The sequence below is a fragment of the Lepisma saccharinum genome, chromosome 4, assembly GCF_977018435.1.
Source record: "Lepisma saccharinum chromosome 4, izLepSacc3.1, whole genome shotgun sequence".
NCBI lineage: Eukaryota > Metazoa > Arthropoda > Insecta > Zygentoma > Lepismatidae > Lepisma > Lepisma saccharinum.
In genome coordinates, this window is record NC_139232.1 from 33,602,971 (window position 1) to 33,630,877 (window position 27,907).

The 27,907-nt window shown below is 36.6% G+C and overlaps 1 protein-coding gene across 3 annotated transcripts in view; it reads right to left on the minus strand.

The window, feature by feature from the left end:
• Positions 1 to 479: 479 nt before the first annotated feature.
• LOC145986410 (uncharacterized) overlaps positions 480 to 27,907 on the minus strand; it is a 40,314-nt gene continuing 12,886 nt past the window's right edge. For all 3 annotated transcript variants that reach the window (XM_083120393.1, XM_083120394.1, XM_083120392.1), the window contains exons 3-4: positions 20,366 to 20,887; positions 480 to 7,685 (exon numbers count right to left, since the gene is read on the minus strand). In XM_083120393.1, the coding sequence (XP_082976519.1) occupies positions 5,534 to 7,685; positions 20,366 to 20,887 (2,674 nt within the window). In that variant the 3' untranslated portion in view covers positions 480 to 5,533. The remainder of the gene's footprint in view (positions 7,686 to 20,365; positions 20,888 to 27,907) is intronic.

A 27,907-nucleotide genomic window follows, 5' to 3' on the forward strand; every position in this document is an offset into this window, starting at 1 on the left:
GCTCGAGAAATCCGTATTTCCCAGGAAATGGAAAGAAGCTTTGATAACACCACTCCCTAAGACGACCCTACCAACTAATGTAAACGACCTTCGACCTATTAGTGTTCTGCCTGTGTGTTCAAAACTACTAGAAAAAATAATCTATAAACAGACATTTAGCTTCATTACCCAAAACAATATTCTTCCACCCTCACAGTCAGGATTTCGGCCGGCACACAGCACTGCTACGTCTTTGCTGAAAGTCACAAATGACATCCTCCAGGCTATGGATAAGAAATTCCTCACTGCATTAATATTATTGGACCTGTCCAAAGCATTTGATACGGTACAACATAAATTACTGCTCAGTAAACTGAAATATTACAGTTTTTCACAATCTACCCTTAACTGGTAACTACATGTCATATTTTTATGCTGACATTAAATTAATTTGTATTTTACGTAAATAAAATAAAACGAAAGATATGTGTAACAAAATTTCTTACAAAATTATTTTACATCATTCTCATAGTACAGTTTCCTTGGAGTCTCACATTAAATTATAAGACAAAAAAATATATACAGTTTTTTGAAATCTCCATCTTTCGTTGAAAAGGAAATTATCTTTAACATGATTAACATATTTATTTCTGTCTTGACATAACAATAGAAACAATGCCAATCCTTTTATAGAGATTTCCAATAAAAATTATGTTCGACATGTTTCTGATTTATGCCACAGAAGATACACCTTTATGGATTCGTAAATGGCAGAAACAGTTTATTTTAGTTGTGAGTGCTTTTTTGCAGTGAGTACACTCAAAAGATCAAATACCATCATGAATATGAGAGGTCAAATGCCATTTGCAAGTGAATGTGTTCTTGGAGTGAGCACATTCAAAATGCCGATTGCCATCATGAACTAATAATGGGTCATTCCATGTCAAATCAACCAATGCACAGTGATCAAGAATGCCAAAAAAAATCAGCAAAATTCAGGAGCTCCATATTTCACCCCTAAATCAATACAAATGTGTAAGATAACAATTCTTAAGGAATAATAGACACTTTGGGTCCACAGAATTCATATGAAATTGATTATTTTGATTTGTATACAAAAAGTATAATTTTGACCTATTTGAATACACACTTGGGACAACAGAAAAACTAAACATTACACACAATACACTTAGAAGGCAAAAATACATTCCCAGAAATAATTACATAATAATAAAAACAATGATAATAAGGACAATAAAATAATAATAATTGTGAAAAGTAGCATTATAATGAATTTATGCACAATAAATGTTTAAAGCTAGCAAAACAGACTTCCTATCAAATCACTTTCAAGATAAACTAATATATTTAAGGTACTAAATAATATTTATTCACTAGTTCCGATATCTTTCCTTCTCCTTTAATTGTACTTTGGTAGTGAATGCGAGTTCCTGAGACGTATTTTCCCAGCAAAGTTCTTGAGTTTATTGCTTTTTATTTCCGTCGCTACTTTTTCAAAACTGACAATCTACTTTGGAGATTGCATAGAGTGGAAGAAACAGCAACTTCAAACACCTCATTTGTTAAAAGTCAACTGAAATTATTTTCAAGAAAATTATCTTCTATTCGGCGACAATTTTCACATCCTTAAAATACTTTGCTGAAGCACCACTACACATCAAGATCAATGTTCTTAACACAATCTTCATCTATATTGTCAATATTTATAGAATCTAACACGAATAAAACAAATGCTTATTTTGATCATTCGTACCTTCACCAGATTTTTCATGAATAATGTTTTGTGGATTTCTATGACGCACAACCACAATTAACCTGCAAGGACACGTGAATGGGTAAAAATGACCCAAGAAATTTTGATTTTTTTTTTTATCTTAACCAATGAGTGCCAGTACCTTTCCAGTGAACACTTTTCATGACCTCGAATTAGCTGTGAGACTATCTTAGTTCCCCTCACAGGGCCATAGAAATATATCATGTGCAAATTTCACCCACACGTGCACACCTGCTTTTCAGTTTGGTATTTAAACATGTTCTTATTTCTCATTTTTATCAATTGTGAAACACGATAAAATGTTCAAAATTAATACAATTACTTTAACCAATAAAGGTATTGTTAATCAAATGCTTTAATGCAATTATAATTTGGACTTACGAAGTAATTTTGCTTCTGGGTAATATTTATCTGCATATAGTGCGAGCCTTTGGTAAACATTTTAGGGAGGGTATTAATGAAAGTTTTGTGGGGTGTTTGGGGTTGTTGGAGATGTTTGAATAGATCACTGTTACACTGTATTATTACTACTATATGTATTAAGCATCAGCTGATAGCGAAATCTGAGACATCCCATTTCCCAGCTGTCACACACATGACCACTTTTGTTTCAGAGTTGCCAGCTGACCCCATTAACAGCAGAGCACACATTCACAAATAAGCTAATTTTTGCAAAAGTAAGGTATCCTTTGCTTTAGAAATCACCACGGGAAATAGCGGTGAAAGCTATGTTAACTCAAGAATTTTTTTTATTTTCAAGTCAAAAATGAAAACGTTATATTTTACTTAAATTCAGATGTGTGTTCTATTCCTGTGTATTACTGACAAGTTACGAGTCTACCTAACACAATGTTATTATTCAACGAATAAAATATTGGTACAACAAGTCTTAAAAATAAATACAAAATAGTCTGAAAATTCCATTTTCACGAAATGCCATTGTGAGGCCATAAAACAAGAATAAATAATCGATTTGGAGGAAAATTTCTCTGGCAGTTTCATACCACATTTAGTTGTTTAGAGAAGTGTTCATGTTTTATCCCTGTACCAAAATATCTATTTTTGCCGACTTCTTTGGCATTCTGAATCACTGTGCAATGGTCTGAACCAGGAAATCTCAGAAATTGGTAATTTTTGGTACAGTGGTAGTACGATTAAAGTTGATGAAAACTTGCAAATTTCAGATTTTTTGGGCTCATAGTTTTGGATTGATTGATTTGGTGTTTTAAATTCACTTTATGCACAGTAAGGCTAATCGGGACTGGACCTACAGTTTAAAGTGGGATCCAAACCACTATGTGCCTCTACTGGGAATCAAACCCAGGACCCCTGGATTACAAGATGAGGATGCTACCACTGTGCCATCGGGGAGGCTCCTCATAGTTTTGGAGTTACAGACTTCAAAAAAAGCAAAAATCTCAAAATTTGTCGACTTATTGAAATCTTTAAACAGCTGTATATCAAGACTTACTTGACATAGACAGCTCGAATTGGCGTCATTTTCTTCTGCTTTTAATGAGCTTTAATTTGAAATCAACAAGACTGTGTAATTTACATTTTGTAATTTTTCATTAACTCAAAAAAAAAGTTTGAAAATATCAATAACACCCCCTTTAATTTTATTCAAAAAATTATATGTTTTGAAGACATCAATTAACTATTTGTCTGCAAAATGTCATAATGGGATGGTAATGCTACAGCACCTTGAATATGTAGTGTGGAAAATGAGACGGTTCTGCACTCTCAGGTAGTTTCTTTGAATTATGATCTGCTAGAGGCACTGGTGTCGCTCTCTCTACGTGGTATTCGTCTGCTTATAATGGAAGTAAATGGAGTTTCCCTGGAATGTTTGATTCTTTTCCATGAAGCATTTCTATGAATGTCATAATTGCTATGATATTAGGTACAGTGAATGTCGAGATATTAACGGACATTCTAGACAGTCCACAACGTCCTGTTATCGAGACTATCATTAATAATATGGGAGAAAATATACACATGGAATGCTCTTGGTAAGTAAATTTTTTGGGTTTGAATTAGGTTCATTGTTATCATTAATATTATTATCATCATCGGCATTTCTTTTCAAGAAATACACACTGAAGCATTTGTGTATTTTTTATATTTACTGTCTCTTTTCTTCCACTTGAAACTAATCGCGCAAATGATGATAACTGATGATTGCATGAAACGACAAAGGAAACCCCACAAAACTCGCTTGTCACTTGCCACTTGTTGTTTTGGTCTGAAATGACCCTTATAGATACAGGGAGTGGACAAAAATATGGAAACACCCAACAACACTCAACATGCAACCAGCCAGTCATTACATTCTTCAACATGCAGCCAGATAGTCATTCCAGCCCAAAATGCAGCCAGTTAGTCATTCCAGTTCAGCATGCAGCCAGGCCAGTGCAGTACCTGATGTCCATATGGCTCCAACTTTCTATTTATTTATTATTTATCATTTTGTATATACAAGTTTTTTGTTTTTTATTCACTTCTCGTAACTTTTAATTACTTTTTACAAATATACTCTCAATAACCATCTCTACTCTGCTTGGTAACTACTCACAGTGGATACATCTTGGCCAGGGGAATGAAGAAGGAATTGGGAGCATGCGCATGAATTTTATTCAAACATTGCTCTGAAGCTCGCCAGTTGAACTCTCAATCACCCCAACATCTACCGAATGCAGAGCTGAGCAACAAGAAATTTCCACTCTGCTCTGGACAGCCAGCAAGGCAATGACCCTCGCCAGCGGTGAGTGCACCTCCACTGTAAATTTCCATCTGCACCAAGGGATACCCCAGGTGAACAGTTGGAGGTGGTGTGAATAGTTGGAGGTGCAAAGTCCACCAAGTCCGATGTATAAAAACCCCTGGAGATGGTAAATCGATCTCTCTCAGAATCGCTCCACATCATCAGCAACTCGATCGACGAGACCACATCTGCCAGTTGTGAGATCGCAACATTAAGAAGCGGCAACGAGCGTGCAGTACGAGTAGCAATCCGGACTATGGAGAACCAGAAGCCAAAAGCCAGCCTGAGTCTGGAGAATTAGTGCTCCGATGACTAAGCCACCGAATCTCCAGCCACCTCTTATCGCCATCAGTATCAAGGCCAGCGGGCACCCATCTCAATCCAACTGATGCCGACGCCAGAAGCCGAGAACCAGAACATCAAGCAAGAGGGTGAGTAGCATTCAACGACTAAGGCTCCCAACACCCTTCATCTGCACCATTCAGGGTAGAGATGGTTCAGCGAGACCAAAACTAAACCTAACTTATTTAACTGAGCTATATCCCAGCATGACTCGATCCCGTTCCATACCCGACGTCACGCTACAATATATATTAAAATATTCATATAGCAAAGAATGGTCATTATTCTGGAATCTACGGAGATATTCATTCAGCTGGTACTGAATTTACAAGCATCACCATTCTATTTTTGTGCTCCATGATTGCCTACGAAGCTGGACTTAAAACTCAAACGAGTGTGCCAGTTTCTCTGAACAGAAGTGTACTATGAATAAACAAAAAATCTTAAAAATCTGAATCCAAAGTTCAAAAATATTATTTTATTGGTTGATTTGACATGGAATGACCCAAATGAGAGATCATGAGTGTGTTCTGTGTGAAGGCTTCACTGCAGGGAGTACACACAAAGGAACAAATACCATTATGAATTCGTAAATGAGACGGCTATTGAATTTTCTGTGAGAAGGCTTTGTTGCAGTGAGTAAACACAGAAGTCTAGACACCATCATGAATTCGTAAATGAGAGGTCAAATTACACTTTCTTCTGAATGCTGTGTTGCAATGTCTACACTTATATGGCTGAATACCATCATGAATTAGTAAATGAGAAGTCAAACTAAATTTGTGTGTGAATGTTTTGTTGCAGTGAGCACATTCAAAAGGCCGATTACCATCATGAATTTGTAAATGAGAGGTCAAATTAGATTTGCTTGTGAATGCTTTGTTGCATTGCACACACACAAAAGGACGAATACCATCATGAATTCGTAAATGAGAGATCAAACTAGATCTGTATTTAAATGCTTTATCGCAGTGAGTACACACAAATTGCCGATTAGCATTATGAATTCGTAAATGAGAGGTCAAATTAGATTTGCTTGTGAATGCTTTGTTGCAGTGCACACACACAAAAGGAAAAAAACCATCATGAATTCGGAAATGAGAGATCAAACTAGATTTGTATTTAAATGCTTTGTCACAGTGAGTGCACACAAATTGCCGATTAACATCATGAATTCGTAAATGATTGGTCAAATTAGATTTGCTTGTGAATGCTTTGTTGCAGTGTGCACATACAAAAGAACAAATATCATCATGAGTTCGTAAATGAGCAATCAAGTAAGTTTTCTGTGTGAAGGCTTTGTTGCAGTGATTACACACAAAATTCTGGTTACCATCATGAATTCGTAAATGAGAGTTCAAGTCAGTTTTCTGTGCGAAGGCTTTGCTGCAATGAGTACAAGTGAAAGGCTGGACACCATCATGATTTAGTAAATGAAGGGTCAAACTACGTTTGGCCCGGAATGCTCTATTGCAGTGAGTACACACAAAAGGTTGACTACTATCATGAATTCTTAAATGAGAGGTCAAATACCATTTGCATGTGAATGTTTTGTTGCAGTGCTCACACTCAAAAGGCCGATTACCATCATGAATTCGTAAATGAATTTTCAAGTGACATTTCTGTGTGAAGGCTTCGCCGCAGTGAGTACACACAAAAGGACGAACACCATCATGAATTAGTAAATGAGAGGTCAAAGAAGATTTATGTCGGAATTTTCTGTTGCAGTGTGTACACACAAAAGGCAAATTACCATCATGAATTCGTAAATGAGTTTTCAAGTGACATTTCTGTGTGAAGGCTTTGTTGCAGTGAGTGCACACAAAAGGCCGATTAGCATCATGAGTTCTTAAATGAGTGTTCAAGTGAGCTTTCTGTGTGAAGGCTTCACTGCAGTGAGTACACACAAAAGGCCGAATACCATCATGAATTCGCAAATGATTCATCAAAGTAGATTTGTGCACAAATGCCTTGTTGCAGTGAGTACACGCAAAAGGACGAATGCCACTATGAATTCGTAAATGAGAGGTCAACACACTTTTCTGTGTAAATGCTTTGTTGCAGTGAGCACATTCAAAAAGCTGCATTACATCATGAATTTGTAAATGAGAGGTCAAACGGCATCTGTGTCGGAATGCTTTGTTGCAGTGAGTACACACGAAAGGTTGTATACCATTGTGAATTGGTAAGTGAGATATTAATTGACTATTGCTTGTAGATGCCTTACGGCAATGAGTACAAAGGGGAGATTTCTTATTGTTACTTTTGAAATCTGCTTTCATCTTGAATGCTCTGCCACATTGATTACATTCAAGTAAATATTTACCTTCATGTATTAGTGGATTAGACGTTAAATAACTTTTATGGGTGAGATATTTATTGGACTGAGTAGTACCAAAAGGCAAAATATTATGCATTTTAACATGTGCATTCAAATTTATGTGTACTTTCTGATTGACTGCTTCATTGGATGATTTAGATTTGAAAGGACTAAAATCCTCATGACATCTTAAATGGTTCATCAAGAGAGTTTTTTTAGTGAAGGTTTTGTTGCAATGGTTACATTCAAGTAAGCGAATATCATTATGAATTTTAGAATTGCTATTCGAGTCTTTTGTCCATCTGAATACCTTATTGAATAGGCAACCTTCGGATATTGAATCATCTATAGATTTTCTCAGATGGGTAAAATTTACGATACTTTCCTTTGCATCTGTTGCTTTATGTCCAGGGAAGATATGTACACTCTCCTTTAGAGTTCTCACGTCAAGAGGATCTACTGTAAAGTCCTTTTCATCCAACTTGCTGGAATGAGAAAAAGTAATTTATCTGGAAGTATTCACAATATTAATGACATTATAATGTACAGTCACCGGCAATAAAAATAGGACACACAGATCCTGAAATACTCACTTCCATGCAAGGTGTTGTGTGTGTTGCCTAACTCTATGATGGTTGCGAAAGTTGTCATTTAATATTTGCTTTTAAAATCTACTTGTCAGTGCAGAGGTACGCAACACACATAATGCCTTGAAGAGAAGAGAGCATTTCAGGATCTAGGTGTCCCATTTTTATTGCTGGGGACTGTTCTCTTCACAACTTCTTAATTGACTGCCCCAAAAGAATTCCAAGTCCCAAATTCATAAACATAACAACACTGAACTTCAGCTCAAGCTAAGAGTACCAGTAGTCAACTTTGAGTTGGTCCCTCAATTAGATGAAAAATGCTGCAGTGCAGGTTTTCAATTTTGCATATTCCATGAACTTAGAAACTATAAACTGCTGATATAATACACACACTCAAACAGAAATCGTATGGATGAAGAACCTTCAGGAATTTTTACAATTCTGCTTACTCGACTTGAAATCAGAGAGGTATGAAACCCTGAATGTAATCTTTTTCAGGACTTGTGGAGAAAATGTGCTTGGAACACAGGAAGGTTGATGTTTACACAAATGTCAAAGTGTTATTAAGGGCATATTGTCACTACGTTATTATAGAGCAGTTGTTTTTTTATTATTATTATTATTGTTAACTGAACAGATGCTGTTGTTCAGAACAACCATCCTCAGACTCAAATATATGTAAATTGATTCTGTGTATTCCACATGACTGCGTCCCACCATCAAATTAACTTCCAGGAATGCTGGACCTATTACTCTTTCTTTTCACCTTGTGAAATACAGAGACCAATGCTAATTTCCTAGAATGGTGGATAAACTGGTTTACTCCCAACGCTACACTCCTTAACCAAAACAAACAAACAAACAAAAAAAATATTTGCAACATTTTGTAAATGGTGTGCAAATGCCATGTTTTGAAGAAGTGTTCATTTAGTTACGAAGTTTTTCTTTTTTGTGGAAGTAGGAGGTCATCATGTAATATTTTGAGTTATGTATTAAATTATTTTTTTGTATTAAATCGAGCTCACATGAGTTATTGCATTACCGTGGTTGGTAATACAGCAATTTGCTGACTACGTACAGGATTCAAGGACAGATTTTGGAACCATTTGGTGTGGATAAAGGTAACGTTGATTTTTATTTGGAACAGTTTGAACTGATTTGTATCACTAATAGCATTCCAAAGAGAAAGGAAATAAGTAATTTTATTGCAGTCTGTGGAGGAAATTTGACTGATGTTTTGAGAGATGAAGTTAGTCCAGATTCTGTTGCTAGTAAAACATATGAAGAAATAGAAAATAAAAATGATGTTGTTGAATCATTTTCAACCTAAGCGTAATGTAGTCAGAGAAAGGTACTGTTTTCATCAGAAGTTAGGTCTACCTGTATCAGAATCAAATTTATCTTAAACATGCCGCTACAAATTGTATTTGGTCTAGGAATTAATTTGTGCACCTGGACAAGAGATGGCGTAACGAGCGTATCGTCCCACAGTTCCGTGTATCCACACATGCATTGAAAACTCCTGTCCGCGTGCATCGTTCGTAGTATAGGGCAGTTGATTGACGCGTCAACAACAGCATTTTGTAGTCAACTGAACATGGTGCAGTTCGTGCCAGATAAAGTGTTTTTGCGGAGTGTTCTGCTTCATTACTTTAACATGCAAAAAAGTGCTACCGAAAGTCATCGTATTTTGGTGGAAGTGTATGGTGACCATGCGCTAGCTGAGCGAACGTGTCAGAAGTGGTTTGCACGGTTTAGAAGTGGTGATTTCGGCCTGGAAGAGCAAGAGCGACCTGGACAGCCAAAAAAATTTGAAGACGAAGAATTGAGAGCATTGCTCGATCAGGATTCGTGTCAAACGCAGGAAGAACTTGCAGAAGCATTAGGCGTTGATCAAACAACAGTTTCCAAACGCCTCAAAGCCATGGGAATGATTCAAAAGATGTCACATTGGGTTCCACATGAATTGAAAGACAGACGTTGAAAGACGAAAAACCATTTGCGAATTGCTGCTTCAAAGACAGAAAAGAAAGGGGTTTTTGCATCGCATTGTTACTGGCGATGAGAAGTGGATCCATTACGAGAACCCGAAACAAAAAAAGGCCTGGGTGAAGCCAGGTCCATCACAACTGAAACGAGATATTCACTGTGCAAAGGTTATGCTGTGCATATGGTGGGATATGAAAGGTTTGGTGTACTATGATCTGCTGCAACCGGGTGAAACTATTAATGGAGAAAGTTATCGATGACAATTAATGCGTTTGAAGCAAGCTCTGGCCAGGAAACGACCAGAATGGGAGAACAGACATGATAAACTTATTTTTCAACATGATAACGCTCGCCCACATGTCGCAAAACCGGTCAAAACCTATTTAGAAAATGTCGGATGGGAAGTTTTACCCCACCCGCCGTATTCACCAGACGTTGCTCCTTCATACTACTTGTTCGATTGCATGAATAACGATTTGATTGGACAGCGGTTCACTTCTTCAGAAGATATCGAAAAATGGGCCTCTGACAGGATTGCTTCAAAGGATGAGGACTTCTTTCGCCATGGAATCCGTAACATGCCTGACAGATGGGCGAAAGTGGTGGCTCGCGATGGACAATATTTTTCTTAAGGTATTTATGTATTTCGAGTTTGAACTACAGCTTCAATGTGTGCGTAACAACCGCACGAATTAATTCCTAGACCAAATAACTTTGGATCATTCTTAAATTATATGCTATGGGATCAGCTAGTGTTTGGCATTAACAGTGAAGTTTCCAGGAAGACATTGTTATTGGAAGGTGAAGTTTCGTTTCCTAAATCTTGCGACATTGCCGTGAGTATGGAAATGGTTGGAATATGGATATAAGGCTTTCCATGAAAATGAAGTTGTGTTACTGATTATAATGTACATAAGCCTCATGAAAGTGACACCAAACCTTTCCAGGTTCTCCCAATAAGAAAACTAATTTCAATCAGGCTCAATGAAAAACTGGGAACTTCAAGACAATGGATTTGTTATGTGGAAAGACACATGCAAAAGGTAAATGTTATTTAAAGCAGGTTAGATGCAATTATTGTGGATTCCTAGGACACATTCAGAAATTTTGTAGGTTCCAAAATGAACTGACAGTTAAAAAGTTATCAAGTTTGCAATTTAAATCTGAAGAATCTAACAATGGCTTAAGTAATGTGTCTTTTGATGTAATTTCGAAAAAATGTAATGAATCGATTGAGCTTAAGTCAGCCCCCTTGGCAGAGTGGTAAGCACATCGAGTTACAATGCCATGAGTCCCAGGTTCGAATACCAACCAGGACATGGATGTTTGTGAGTGTCCATTCATCATATCAACAATCACCCACATCTTCACAAATTAGCCAAAAGTGGCACAAAAAGAGAAGTAAAATAAAAGCAAATCCATCAATCAATCAATCGATTGAGCTTAATGTAGAAAAGGAACCTCAAGAATTGATAATTTCACAGGAGGCCATGCACACTTTTCAGTTACATTGTACAAGTATGATTCACGTAATGAATGGGAATTGCAATTTAATTCTGTAGTTGGAACTGTGCATAATGCTGACAAATGTACACTTGATTTTGATTTTGATGCTAAATTAGTTAATTTTGAGATCGATACTGGAGCTTCTGTAAGTGTGTGTGATAAAAACTTCCTGAATCCACAATTTCCATATTTAGAATTTCAACCTGCAAATCAAACATCATTTTGAAAAATACTGACGGAAGACCATAAGCATTAGGAGATCAGATTATGTTGGATGTATTGAGGAAAGATAAGAAATGTAACATGAATGTTTTCATTTGTAAACAAAATCTGCCACAACCAATTATAGGAAGATGTTGGTTGGACATTTTATGGCCCAATTGGAGAGACAGTTTTACGTTACAACAGACAGGAATCCAGTGTTGTTCTAATAAGGAAGTTCTGATAAATAATTTGTGGTCAGAGTACAATGCAGTATTTTCAGATAATTTCAGGGAGCCTATTAAATGTTTTAACGCTGTGATTCCAGTAAAACCACACAGTACACAAATGTTTAGGAAAGCTCATGAAGTACCTCATAGTTTAAGTAAACAGGTAAAAAAGGATATAAGTAAATTGGTTTCTGATGGTATACTGCCAGAAGTAACTTATTCTAACTGGACACTACCACTGGTAGTAGTTATTAAGAAAACAAATAATCTTAGGTTATGTGCTGATTTTAAGACACAATTGAACATGTTACTTGAGAAACTGACTTATCCATTACAAAAAATTGATGATATTTTGAACATAGGTAGGTGATGCTGATATGTAGTATTAGGCATGAAAAATACATCTCTACAATTAGAAGTAGATGAAGATTCAAATAAATATTTGGCAGTGAATACTAATTTGGGTTTATTTGGCTACAACAGATTACTTTTCGGTTTTCAATGTAGTCCTATGATATTTCAACATGTAATGGATCAGATATTGTTAGGAACACAATTTCCTAAATGTTACTTAGATGACATAATTATCTGCCGTAAAGGAGCAAACAGTGCTATAAAATGTCAGAAATGTACAAAATCGCCTGTAGAAATATAATGTGAAGGTATGTGAAAAGAAGTGCCAATTTTTTTCCTATAGAAGTCAAGTAAGTGTTTAGGATGTTGCATTTCTGGTGAAGGACTTAAATCATATGCAAAAAACTTAGAAGCAATATTAAAATGTGCTGTACCTAGTGCTGTGGTCAATTAAAGTTATGTTTAGGAGATGTTTCATTTTACCATAGGCATGTACCCAACTTGTCCATGCATATACCTCATTTGCATGAATTGTTTAAGAAAGGACATAGACATAGTGGGAATGGACTGATATTCAAGAGGAATATGAATTAGTAAAAGAAATTGTGTGGAAATCAGGTGTCATTTTTCTGTTCAATGTGAATTTGTAAGATGTACTAATTACAGTGCAAGTCATGTAGGAATAGGTTGTCAATTGTGTAATGTGAATGGCCTCACCGATGGCACAGTGGTAGCGTCGTCGCCTTGTAATTAAGGGGTCCCGGATTCGATACCCGGTGGAGGCACATAGTGGTTCGGATCCCACTTTAAACTGTAGGTCCAGTCCCGATTAGCCTTACTGTGCATAAAGTGGACTTAAAACACCAAATCAAGCAATCGATCAGTCAATTGTGTAACGTGAATGAAGGTAATTTACGCACAGTAGCTTGTTCAGCAGCAATGTTAACTGACACTCAGAAAAACTACTGTCACCTTGAACAGGAAGCTTTAGCTCTTATACACAGTGTGAAGAAGTTTCACAATATTTACATGGAATACCTTTTACCATACCATATACAGTGACTCTCTTCCTGTGAAATATATTTTCGGGGAGAAAGCTAAAATTCCTGCTACGGGTAACAGTAGACTTCAAAGATGGGCTTTGCTTTTATCTACCTTAGATTTAAAAAAAAATAGTATACTAAGCATGTGGAAGTAGCAGCTATGTTATCAAGATTACTCAGAAAGGAAGCACCGGAAGATGATGTTCCTAGCAATGAGTACGTAATTCACTTACACTGTGACTCACTCTTATTACAAAGTATTAAGGAAGAAACTGCAAAAGACTTGTTACTACAATAGAAAATGTTATATGTTAGTGAAGGAGGGCTAGCAAAGTTAAACAAGGATCAACAAGCTTCACCATTTGCACATTTATCCCGGAGAACACATGAAATAGTGACTGAAAAAGAATGCTTGATATTGAGAAACAGGTTAGTTATTCCACGATCGTTACAGCAGTGTTTTTGGTGGATTATTGTGTGTGCAGAACAATGGATGAGAAAACAGAACAATGCATGTGCATAAATGTTTGCTTTAAAACTGGAAAATCAGCGTCAAGAGCCTATGAATTGTTAAAAATAGCTTTAGGGGATATGTGTGTATGAAGGGCAAGTGATTTTAACTTGTATAGTAAATTTAAAGATGGTCAACAATTAGTCTAAGATGATCCTCAGTCTGGTTGGCCTTCCACTTCAAATGATGATAGCATTCATGACTTAGTGCATTCTGATCATCGACTTACGATCAGAGAGATGGTCAGTAAACTGAATGTGAGTTTCCATCCAATTCAGTCAATTTTAACCGAGAAACTAAACATGTGTTGTGTGTCTCCGAAATTCATTCCCAAATTGTTGATGGGACGATCAGAAGCAACATCATCTTGAAATGTGCCACGAATTAATCAATCGGGCCAAAGAGGATCCGGAGATGTTAAATACAATCATTATAGGTGATGAATCATGGGTTTATGGGTATGGCCCAGAAAATAACACCCAATCTTTGCAGTGGAAAAGTCCTGGTTCCCAGTAACTGAAAAATAAGTGCAACAAAGTCGGTCACGTGTGAAGGCAATGTTACTAGTTCTTCGTGGAATATGTCCATCAAGGGCAGTCAACAAGGAATACCACAAAAGTGCTCTTGAATGGTCTTGTGAAAAAGTGAAGAAGAAAAGATCAGCACTTTGGTGAGACAAGAATTAGATCCTGCACTTGCTCATTGTGAATTCCAAATCACTGAATTTCTGACCAAATTCCTGTGCTTCCTCAACACACCTATTCTTCACATCTAGCACCAGCGGACTTCTATTTCCAAAACTGAAATTGCCACCCAAAGGGAAGCGGTTTGAGTCAATTGAAGAGATCCAGGCAAATACACCCTCAAGGAGCAGGACTTCCAGCAATGCTTCCAAAAATGGAAACAGCGATGGATTCTGTGTGTTCAATCTGGAAGGGACTGCTTTGAAGAGGATTCATCACATTAACCTGCAAGTACTGTAATTTGGAAATTGTATCCCAGTCTAAGAACTTTTCAATCACACTTCACAGGTATGCTCATGGAATAATTTGAGAATGGTAGTGTGTTCTGTACATACATGTAAGTAACCTCTTACAATTTTCTTGAACAAAACTTATCACTTGAAGGTGCATAAGCCATAAATCCAAATTTGTTTCCTTTTAAAGCAAACATACATATGTGCAACATATTTGAACACTATGTTTCATCTTGTATTTTGTATTTCATTTACAAATCTTTATTTTGAAGTTATGAATACGGGCACCACAAATCAAGAATTTCCATGCAGTGTATTTTGAGGTATGTTGGGACATATATTGAGTATCAACTTCATTGGATTTGGTGTGCTACCTTAGCATGAACTTAGGTGATCTACGTTAATTGTCCTCAGTGGTCAAACACACTTATCATGTAACTTTGCTCTAGTCATCAACACACGGTCAGCATAAAATCTCATTCATCAGCATTATTGATGGTATTTTTGGATGTCATCAAAACTAGAGAAAAAACTACATCATCAATATTTCATTCTTCGAAAAGACTAGAAAGGTGATAAATGTTACTGACATGTATAGAATACTGTTGGATTTTACCATCTGTTGCTGCGAGGAGCATATGCATTAACCACTAGTGCAACCACTTGTTTACGTCTTGTTGAAATATGTACTATTGGTGAACCCATCTCAGTTCAGTGTGGGGTTTATGGCAACAGTGTTGCCGCATGGTAAGTGCATTGAATGTATAATAATAATTAAGTCCTTCAAGAACTACTTGAAATAAGAATGCGGGCACAGAAACAATAAACAACTTCATGCCCACAGAAGCCTATTGTCGACCTTTTACATGGGCATTCCATCTTTCTTCTAATTCTTCTTTATCTTCGTTCTGGATATTTAGCTCTCTCCCTTTGTTCAACTCTTCCTTCACTTGCCTCTTAACCCTTAAACGCATTACCATATGGCAACATTTAGCATTCGGACACTTTCTTGCTAGAGGCTTGTATATTTTGAGTGTGTAGGCGGATCTAGTGCCAGGAGTCGCTCTAGGAAGCATAAAGCTTACCTTTGAGACAAATAGTTTCGGTCCGGGTAATGGCATTGTTGAGAGAAAATTAATTGTTTTTAACTTTCGATTTTTTAATTCAAAATGTCATACTCTGGAAAGTAAATATGGTGTTTTTATCTGATTGTTTTTCATTATGGTGTTCTGAATGTTTTCAGCATTTAGTATACACATGTAATGTAAAACTTATATTTCATGTTCAAGAATTTGCAGCACTTGTTCAATTTTTACTCATAATGGTGTTACCATATGGTAACGCTATGCAGATACAGTAGCTATAGTCTTTTCAACAGTTATTTCATTTACTCTATTATCATTGCATGTAAAGCAAGAAATTTAGTTGCAAAGCCCTTTGTCGTATTTGCTTGCAATTTTATAATATAAATATTATTAATAATAATAATAATAATAATAATAATAAAGTACTCCCCTATGCATTGTACCAGGTCGTGGAGTTAGGGCCCCACACTTTCTTCACCACGGCTGAAGGTGGGAGTGATGTGATCAGCACCACACCCCTGGCTGCCTTTACCCTCTCAGAATTTCCTCCACGTACTCACTTTATACGATGCTGGGTGTGTGCCGGAGCCGCTTGAATAGGTGGAAAAAATCCTGGTTCTCCCTGCCGTGGATCGAACCTGGGTCTCTCACATGGTAGTCAGAAAATAATAATAATAAATGAATATTTTATGGAACATTTTGTGCCTGCTCAGTGGCTCAGCTTTGTTGGAAAACATTCTTGTAAGCAATTTATTAGAGGCAAACCTACAAAATTTGGTTACAAACCCTGTCTAGTGCTTGAAAACCTTCCGTTGGTACCTCATTCATTTTGACATCTATCAAGGCATGAGTATAACAACATTCCACTGACATTGAAAACAAATCTAGAAAGGCTGCAGCTCCTCTTATCCACATGATACATGAATTTCAGAGGAAAAAATTTTCCCCGCTTGAATTTAGATAGGAAATCGCTCTATGCTACATGACATCTAATTATGTCTTCTACATAAAGACTAATTACAACACAAAGACAAGTTTTGAAAAAGTGCAATACGCTGGTGGTCCACATGTAGTGTTCGTATTGAACGTTTCAAATATGTTGTTCGGCATCCCTCTCCACCTTTCATACATTTCTATGACAAGTGAATATTCAAGAGTGATAAACAATATGTGAATATAGAGTAATAATTACATTACCTTAGTGCGTTTAGCTCAGAGAATGTAAGATTAATGTACAATGATATTGGTATTTTAAAAATAATAATCAAATTTTGAAAGTAATTTTAATGTTAATTAAAAAATTTCCAAGTTTTCAAAAATTAATCAATTTGTAGGGGTGAACGCATAGCGTTACCATATTGTAATATGGTAACGAGGCATAATTTGAAAAGGATGAATGAAAATTTTCTAAAAATGATTCAAAATTGCTCATTAGTACATAACAACTGAAATTAGACTAAAAATAAGAAAAAAATCAAGAAAATAATTAATCCATTTAAGGGTTAAATCCCTTTTGCTTGCATTCTGTCCTTAGTTGTCCTATTTTAATTTTTGTGTACTTTACTTTTTGTATTTGTTTAGGTTCCTGAAATCTTGTTTTCGTTATTTGTAATTTATGTTCGGTGCTTAGTTCTGCACTTCTGTACATACTGACATCTTGTATTGAATACCTTGTATTTTCTGTGTAAGTGAAATAATCTATTGCACTTTTCCTTTCTGCTACAAATGTTATTTTATGTATTGCTTTATGTGGAAAAAATGTATTTCCTATAAGTAAATTATTGTCTATACAATATTCTATCATTCTTTCTCCATTGCTATTTTTCACTGTTTCTGCTGTATGCTTTTCCATACACTCATTCCCCTTCTCTGGTTCATTTCCAATTCTGGCATTCCAGTCTCCCATGATGATCACATGTCTCACAAAGTCCTTAGACTTATTCATAGTATCCTGTAGGTTGACATAGAAAATATATTTTTCACATTCATTTGCATCCTCTGTAGGTGCATAGATCTGAATAAGTGATACCTTCTCCTACATTTCCATATCTACTCTTAACATTCTTGATGTAATTGGTTCCCAATTTACTATTTTCTTCGTACATTCTTCGTCAATTATTATACCTACACCTTCATTTGCTCTTGCTTTCTTATCTACTCCCGAGAATATTAAGGTATATCCCTTATTCATCAGCATCTCTCCTGATCCTTTCCTTTTGGTCTCTCTTATGCCTAAAATTTTAATCTTGTATTCTACCATTTCTTCTATTATCTCACATTATTTTCTTGCCAGAGATGTTATATTCCATGCTCCAATAATCATTTTCCTTTTCTTGCCTTGTCATTTCCATTTGATCTGTCCGGCATCTACCTTATGTCTTCTCTGAATAAAATGAATTTCGACGCCACGTGGGTTATTAGCGGGAATAGTTTGTTACAGTGCACGATGTGACAACATTTAGTGTGCCTTGTTGCCTTGCAAGCTCACTTTCAAGTTCTTTTAAAACACACAACACGAACAGCAATCACAAACTTGATACAACAAGAAATTATTTTATTCATAGCTCGTTTATAGCAGCATGGCTTCTATAATCAGACTGCTACTGCCCAGTTTTCTTAAAAAAAATCATTCAAATTGTAACGTTTAGTTAGAATTTATAAATGGATAAAAACAAACTGTAGTAGTTTTATCGCTCAAAAATATAGCCCTTTTCATCTATTTTCCTCACTTCTATTTATTGCAATTTTTCTTGTATAACTCACACGGGGCACGAGGCCCTGGGCAGTCACACACTTTGCCCAGTCCTTACTATGCAAATGTACACCTTTCGTTTCCCCAATCTGAGAGAAAACCTCAAATAATGCATTATTGAAAACTCTTTTTTTTATAGACAGCATCAGGTACACTAATAATAAACCTTAAATCAAAATTGGTAAACTTGTCCTTGTGATATTGAAAAGTTACATACTGAATTGTTATTAATTGTCCTTGAACATGTGTATTTATTAAAAGACTGAATGTAACAATGAATACAGTATTTATTGGAAGAATTTATTGTTCATTTGAGGACTGAAGCACAATGAAGCAAAAATTGTCATTGTTGTGCATGTCTATTTTTGCAATTGAGAAAATAAAAAATAGTGAAGATATCACATGTTAACATCTATAAATCATTTATCAAAAAGTAACCTACAGGTTTGTTCAATATTTAATAACTATGTACTGTATTTACACATGTATAATGCACACCCTGGTTTTTGATGGGGAAAAGCAACAAAAAATTATATCTCATAAATATGCAATTCAGGTTCAAGAAATGTCTATCTTAGTTGTAGTTGTAAAGTTGTTGCTATGCCGATCAAGAGCAAATGACATCATATCTATTCAATTTCACCTGTTGCTATGTGGATCAAGAGGAGAAAATTCTCTTGCATATGTAACAAGTCTACAACCCATGTCACCTGTTCCTTCACTGTCTTTACCATCCCAAAGCTTTCACTTCTGCAATTAAAGGTAAAGGTAAAGTGCTCCCCTGTGCATAGCACCATGCCATGAAGGCGTATAGGGGGTGTGGGGGTAACGCAATGTATTTGCAGTACTCAGGAAGTTATTTCCTATTATTTCCCACCCATGACGGAAGGTGCATGCTCAAATTCTGCCAGAACGGTGCAGCGCTGCTCGTCTCCAAGTCACAAAATTTCACTTTCATAGTTCTTTTTTTTTTACTGAAGAAATCCAACCTGGTAATTTGAATTTGCGCTTGTTGATACACACGTGTTATATGCAGTGACATAGTAAAAACATACGCGGTTTTAATGTTGGCTGTCCGAATTATTCAGTGCATAATATGCACCACAGTTTTTGGGGCAAACATTTTGGGAGAAACAGTGCACATTAACATGAGTAAATACAGTATTGCCTTGGTTCACTGAGGTCGCAGTATTTTTACTATTTTCTAGAATTAAGAGGAAGATAACATCAAGAAGCAAGTTGTTCCACATAAGGATTTAGATTTAAGGTGTGGTTATTGGTGGTCAAAACAACTCTCTAAACACAGGGGGTACCTGACATTTCAATTCTATCTCTGATTTATCATGCAACAAAAAAAAAACAACTGTTCTTAACAGATCACTCTTAGGGAGTATGTTTCTTTATGTCATTTCTCTTCTGGACATGGTAACTCTTAATCAGTGTCAGATGTTTTGTACGCACGTTGCTTGGGATGTGGGGATAGGACCACATATATTCTTGATCAATGCAGTTTTGGAGATGATGTGATCAGCACCATGCCCTGGCCACTTTTCACCCCAGGTACCAACTGGGTGATACCCAGAGCAGGGGAAGGCTGGGAAAATTCCGACCTTAGATCATCTACCCTTGAAAATGAACCCTGGTCTCCCACACGGCAGTCAGATGCCCTACCGTCTAGACCACCGTGGCTTTGATTATCATTGAAGCTTTTAATTTAACTATTCTATCATTAGGCACTGAAGGTTGAAAACCTCCCATTTTTCTTTACATACATACATAGGTAGATAAGTGCATGCTTCAATACGAGGAGATTTTAATCCTCAAGAGATTTTGTTTCTTGTATAATTTTATAGCAGTTGCACATGTATAGTGTAATTTAACCTCCATTATTATGCTAGGTTCTAACATGTGTTGTACATAAAAATACATACCTCAGACACGGAGCTTCAAATTCATTTTTGATTTTACAATCAAAGAGTTGGGTAGTTTTGTGTGTGTTGAAAACTTCTTCACTCTTAATAGCATGAGCCTTTTCTTCATATTCTCCATTAGGGCCTCTGTCAATCACATCTACTTCAGATTTAATAGTTTCTGCTAAGGTAGTTCGAGAAGTAAGTTCGTGTTCTGCATTGCAGGTTGTTGAAAACTGTGTTTCAAATTTGAATTTCGGTTCAAAATCAGGCTCTTTTAAACGTTTCACGGATACACTATTTTCTCTACCACACAAGAAGTTGTCTTCCACAGAATTTTTCACAACCAAATCAAATTCCTTTGACTCAGTACTCAGCAATGATTCACGCTTCATGGTTTCACTTCCTGCATACGTAACCAAAATTTCCTTATCTACAGTTGACAGTTTGTTGATTGTTTCAACACTTCTGTTGTCTGACAGAATAAAACGTTCACTAGATGTCCCATGTTCTGATTTGAAACTGGAATCTGGTAATTCAACACTAAAAATGAAAAAGATATAAATTTATAAATGAGGAAAAAACATATTATGGAAGATTTTTTTTGAGATTACAAAAAAATTCATACAAACAAGTAAATTTTCCTGTTTTAAAAACAAGAGGAAACCTTAATTACATTCAATCCTGTCTGTTTGTGTAAATCAAAATTATGGTAGATATGGTAGCTCTGGCAGGGCAGGACTGGGACCGCCAATAGGGCGATGGCAATCGTTGAATGTCATGGCCTAGCATTACAGTAAAGGCTGAATTGAGATACACATTTCTTATGTAGGGTCTATCAAAAGTAGGCTTAAATAATTCAAGAGATATTTATTGCCAACACAGACAACAAAAGAACAAGTGTCAAGTTATTTCACTAAACGTACCTACATGAATTTAACCCCAATAATAAAGTTCAAATACATTTCAATGTTGTTAATTCAATTTTTTTTTTCATATCCCCTTGGAGTTTTATTAAAAAGAGTCCACTGTATAAATATCATGATGCATGAATAGGGGAAATTGGCCTAAAATGACATAGCGCATGTTTCTCGGATGTGGAGGTTTATACGCGAAAGCAATTTAGTCCTTCCTATACAGTGTAAAAAAACTGGAACTTGTGAAATGGCTACGCGTACAACGAATGTGGTTTTGTTGGCAGGTGATTTTGTGAAAAAGTAGGTGGTGAAGTTTCCTCTTGCAAGTAACAAGAAATATATTTCCATTTCTAAAACTTTACACTATCGTATTGGCATGGGAATTTCTGTGCGTAGTGTTCAATGGCTTAAATGAGAATGTGCTGTTGTGTGGAATGTTCTGTTGGCGTTTGAGAAAAATACTTCATAACTTTTTTTTTTTGGTGTGTTGTTGGGTAAAATGACAGTGTTATTTTACCCTAACAGAGAAAATGAGGAAAACATTTATCTTCTGCTGATTTGTCTTTATTGTTTATAATGTAGAAAGTACTAATTTTGAATACACTCTGTCAAGGTACAAATCATTTTTGTATGTTGCATTATACATAATTAATAGAGGGATTGTGAGCTGGAGTTATAAGTTGGAGCATTTACAAAATTAAGTTTTGAAGTCATTTAAAGTATTATTGAAGATAAGGGGATTCATGTAACAGCTATATGATGCATCAACTCCATTAGAAATTGTGTAACACCTGCTCTCATTTTACCAAGGAAGAATATGAAACGAACTAATTGATGCTGGACTTCCAGAAACCTTGGGCCTATGCAATCCATCAGGTTGAGCTAATGGGCCTTTTTTTAAAAAATGGATGGCTAACTTTGTGGAGTACGCTCGACCGTTTGTAAAGGGTCAAGTGTTGATGTGAGATGGGCATGCAAGTCACATGTATCTTGATCTACGTACATATGCAAAATAAAATGGGATAATTTTGCTCTCCTTGCCATTGCATTGCACTAATGGTTTACAGTCTCTCGATCTGGATGTGTCATTTTTTGGTTCATTAATGACATATTATGATCAGGAAGTTTCAAAATGGTTACATAATCATCCAGGAAGAGTAGTGACACAGTTTCAAGTTGCAAGTCTGTTTTCGGTCACAATGTGCATCATCACAAAAAAGTTATTTTTTGGTATCATCTTTCCTTAGACTATTGTTAGGTCGGTTCAACTATATGCAAACAGTTTTTAAAACATGTTCAGTGTACCTGATCCACTTACTGAAATTTCCTCTTTTTCGGGTGGGGGGTGAGGCTGATGGCGACCCTGGCTGAAATTTGGAAATTATCTTGCCCTTAATCTCCCTTCCATCCACCCCTCACTGAGATAAATCTTGTCTAGTATTATGGCGAGCCCTGAACCCTACATGCTGGCAAGGGAAGTGGGGAGCGGGGAAGCGACCAATCCAGCATGATAAGAAACACAGCAACCTGTAGAATGAGGTGTGTGCAGCACCTCCACCCACGACATCGTAACTCTCGGTGCCACTGCTGTTGTCTGGTTAGTTATTTACCACTCCCCTTGCCAGCTTGTAGGTTGCATGCCATAAAACTAGACAAGAGTGACTGTTCAAGGTGTCTTTCCTCTTTTGCAGTGTGAAGGAGACAAACTCACCTAGCGAATCGAGTAAAAGAAAGAAAAACAAGTAAAGTGCTTCCCTGCACTGTGCACCTTTCTTGATCACGGTCAAAGGTGGGGGGGGGGGGGTGATGTGATCAGCACCATGCCACTGGCTGCCTATACCCCCAGAGTTTCCTTCCTCCAAGTATACCCACTTTATATTATTATTATTTATTTGATCAGCACAGGATACATTTCCCAATTATGTTGAACATAATAATACACTGTGAATAAATAACAAGAGAGAGAAAAATAATGACAATATGAACGTCTTTGTACACAATATTTACATCAATTTATGAACTTACTGTTGTGATTATCTTTTTTTCAGCACACTACGTGAGTCTGTGAACATATCGAAGTGTACAGTTTCTAATAGTTCATTCACTGTGTCCTGCACGCGTACTGCAGGTGTTGACCCTTGACCTCTCCGTGTACAATAATTTTCTGTTTCTTGCACTGTGTTGGCCTACATTAAAGTTTATATTTTCTAACAGTGCAGAACACTCACAGCCATGATTAATCAATTTCTGTAAAAAAAATGACGTCACTGACGACTCTTCTGTTGAACAAAGTTTCCAGACGGAAATGCTTGCATAATTAGAATTAGAATTAGAATTTCTTTATTCATGGGCGAAGTTCAGCCTGTGGATGCTCTACCACTTAACCCGCAAAATCTACTACAATAAAACAGACAAAATACAATTACTACTATAACATACGAATTCCATTACATTTTCACTTCTGAATATTTCAGTAATTAACACACTAAAGATGTATAGTTCTATTTGTGAATGTTCACCTTGAAGCACAGCCATTTCACAAACTGCCTAGGATGCTCTCCACTTCCTCTTGCCATGTTTTGTACTGTGGATTCCATACGGGACTGCAGTATTCCAGTACTGGACGAATAAGTGTGATGTATATTTTTACAACCGCAGGCACAGAAAAATTAAACAGAAAATTTCTTCTAATGAAACCAACTAGCTTTATACACCTTTTCACCAAGGTTTGATAATGGGTGTTGAATGACAGGTCAGATGTGAAGTGGACACCGAGGTCAACGACAACACTAGTACGCCTCACATTCGAGCTGCCAATTTTATACTCTTGTGTAATGGTTGTTTTTTTTTTGTTGGTGAATGACATTACGTTGCACTTATTCACATTTATGATCATTCCTGTCTGCTTACACCAGTTTGCGAAGGAGTTTAGGCCTTCCTGCAACGTGTGACAGTCATTCAATGAGCTGATTGGATAGTACAGTTTCATATTGTCTGCATACATTAGAATATTGACTTTTTGCAGGTGGCTCAAAATATCGTTGACGAACAGGAGGAAAAGGTATGGATCTAAATTGGATCCCTGGGGGACTCCCGATGAAACTCTTCTCTCAGCTGAGGTGAACCTGGATAGTGCAAATGCTTGTGTGCGATCAGAAAGATAGCTTGCTAGTAAATTTGTGCAAGTTACCTGAGATTCCAACACTAGGTAGTTTCTGGAGTAGGATGGAGTGGTTTATTCTGTCGAAAGCCTTGCTGAGGTCTGTGTAGATTACGTCCAACTGTCCTTTGTTGTTTATACAGTCCGCTATGCTTTGTGTTATTGTAGTTGTGGATCTGCCCTGCACGAAACCATGCTGCTGAGGGGCTATGACAGTTCTTAGATTCCATCTGAGGTGATCAAAAATGAGTGATTGAGTCTCCCTTACATAGTTCTTTTACAAATTATGAGCTAGAAGATGTAGCAAGTAAGAGCTTACACATGCAATATTGGATCACGTACAACACAATCACGAGGTTCAGCTACTTCACTTCTGAGCGCTCTATAGGTACAGCCAACAGGTTCAATCATGTCATTTGGACAGTCTAAATGACATACTAATGTCATCTGTTGAATTTACCATGTAACTAGCTGTAAACAGAAAATAGGCCATATTGGATTCAGTACGAAAAGAGGAAAATGGAATCCAACATATTTTTTACTTTTTAAATAGTTTGTGGTGTTAAATGGTTTAACACTTCGAATTAGTTTCTTATTAGAATATAATAAAATTGTGAAACTGTTAACATTTTCTAGCTTCCAAAAAATATTTCAGCCTCCTACAGCCTAAAAGTTGTATCTCCTTACAACTAGAAAAAAAGTTTAATATCTCTTGAAGAATTTGCTGTACGTAACATGAAACGAAGGAAGATAAAAGATTTGACAGTGTTTTAACAAATCTTGTTAGGTTTTTGAGAATAGTGGGCTTCTTGCACTATTCTTGAACAAGTTTTTAATCTCTACTTATCTTTTCATGTGTTGTGCATGTTCAGTGCAGGTCCCTTTACAACCTGGCTCTTTAACTTTTATGAAGGGGTTCTTTACACCTTATATTAAATTCAAGGTAAGGATTTTAGATAAGAGAATATTTCCTTTTGACAAATTTTTATAACTTTCACCAATGCAGATTTATGTTTCACTTTTTCGTGATAGTATTCAATATATATCCCGTTTTGTTGGATTCTTCTTGATATCTAAGAATAGTGACTGATTGATTGATTTGGTGTTTTTAAGTCCACTTTATGCTCAGTAAGGCTAATCGGGACTGGACCTACAGTTTAAAGTGGGATCCGAACCACTATGTGCCTCCACCAGGTATCGAACCTAGGACCCCTTGTTTACAAGGTGACGACGCTACCACTGCACCATCGGGGAGACCCCTCTAAGAATAGTGCAATGTCATTGTAAACGTGTGTTAATTTGTGCGAAACCAGTAATTCGTCAGGATGATGAAAGAAAACCTTTGTAAGCACTGCTACTTTAAATAAGATTAAGTGAGCGAGAAGAGTAATACAATTCCAGCAGCATATTTGCAGTCTAAAGCTCTTGTTTATGCATGAGATTTTTGTTCGATGTTGCAGTCCAAAGACATCCAACAAAAATCAATTCCATAAGAGTGCCATGCATGTAATTTCTGTCGCATGTTGTAGTGAGATACTTTGCCACGTGGCAATATTCGACAAAAATCGTATGTATCAATGGAGTCTATTTGTTTCCACGTTCCTTCAGTTTGTTCAACAAAATGCCTTACTACGACATTCAACAACTATCAGACAGCACCACCTTCTCCCATCCCCTCCATCTGTTGACAGTTCTGTCCCCATACGGACAAGAGAAAATGATAGTTCAATGCATTTTCCACGTAATATTTAGAGGCTTAACACATTTTTCTGCCCCTCCGGAAATTTCTCTCGGTCCCTCCTCCTGCCATCACTGGTTTCTGGCGCAGTGATTGTGTTGTGCACAAAAGAAGCAGTTGAGGTCGAAACTTAGCAACAAGATTTCCTGTTCTCGTGTAGAGTTTCATAACGATATCTTAAAAAAAAAAAAAGTCAATCAAGACAAAATTCCCTAACATTTCCCGGACTTTGTTGGCACCTCAAATTCCCCGACTTTTTCTGGTTTTCCAGGTCTGTCGCCACCGTGTACTACATACAATAATTATACGAAATTTGTGAATAAAATATAAAATACGTGATTAATCATCAACATTTATTTTGTCGCCATCAGATGCAACACACATATGCCAACGCTTAACCCAGTCTTCAAAACACTTTTCAAACGCACCCTGAGTTCCTTCTGCGAATTTCCTTTAATGGATTCAATTGATTCAAAATGCCTTCCCCGAAGTGGTAACTTGAGTCGCGGAAAGAGAAAAAAAATCACACTGAGCCATATCTGGAGAATATGTGGCTTGAACGAGGACATGGGTTAAGTTTTTGGCCAAAAACTCGCAGACAAGACTAGATGTGTGCAACGATGCATTATCTTGGTGCAAAATCCAAGAATTTTTTTTCCATAACTCTGGTCTTTTCCGGCGAACATTCTCACGCATACGCCTCATAACGGTCACATAAAACTCTTTATTTACAGTTTGTCATGCTGGAAGGAATTCTGAGAGCACAACACCACGATAATCAAAGAAATCAATAAGCATGACCTTAATTTTTGAGTGACTGGCATGGCTTTTTGGGTTTTGGTTCATTTTTGAAGAGTCATTCCGAAAATTGTTGACCTGTTTGCATGTCATACTCATACACCCATGTCTCATCACCAGTTATTATGCATTTCATGAAGGTTAAGTCACTAGAAGCTTGCAAAATCATGTCTTCAGCAACATCTATGCGATGTGCTTTCCGCAGGAAATTCAGCTCCTTCGGAAAAAGTCATGCCGCAACACGTTTCATGCCTAACACATCAGTCAAAATGTTGTGAACGGACATGTGTGATATGTTAAGCTCACGAGCCACCTCTTTCACACTCACACGCTCGTTTTCAAGAAACATTGTCCTGAATTTTCCGACGTTTTCATCAGTCCTCAACGTGAAAGGTCGACCAGAATACACAGTGATCCAGAATGCAAAAAAAATCGGCAAAAATAGAAATTTTGACTTTTCGATAACGAGATAAAACATTACCACTCTGTAAACAAATAAATGGGCCATGAAACTGCCGTAATTGTTTTTCTCTAAATTTATTATTTGTTCTTGTTTTCGGGCCTCAAAATGGCAGTTCGTGAAAATGGAATTTTCTGATTATATTTTGCATTTTTTAAAAAACTTGTTGTAGCATATATTTTTTCGCCGGACAATATAATTGTGCTAGGTAGACACACAACTTCTCAGTAATGCACAGAAAACATATGTTTGAAATACAATAAAATTTAATGTTTTTATTTTTGACTTGAAAATACAAACGTTATCTTAAGTTATGATAGCTTTAGCTGCCATTTCCCGCAACGATTTCTAAAGCAAAGGATAGTTTAAAGTATTGGGAAAATGGCACAGGAGAAATGTTTTGCTACTTTTTGCTATTTTCGACAAATTTAGCTTATTTGTGAAAGAGTGCCCTGTTGTTAATGGGTCAGCTGGCAACCCTGAATCAAAC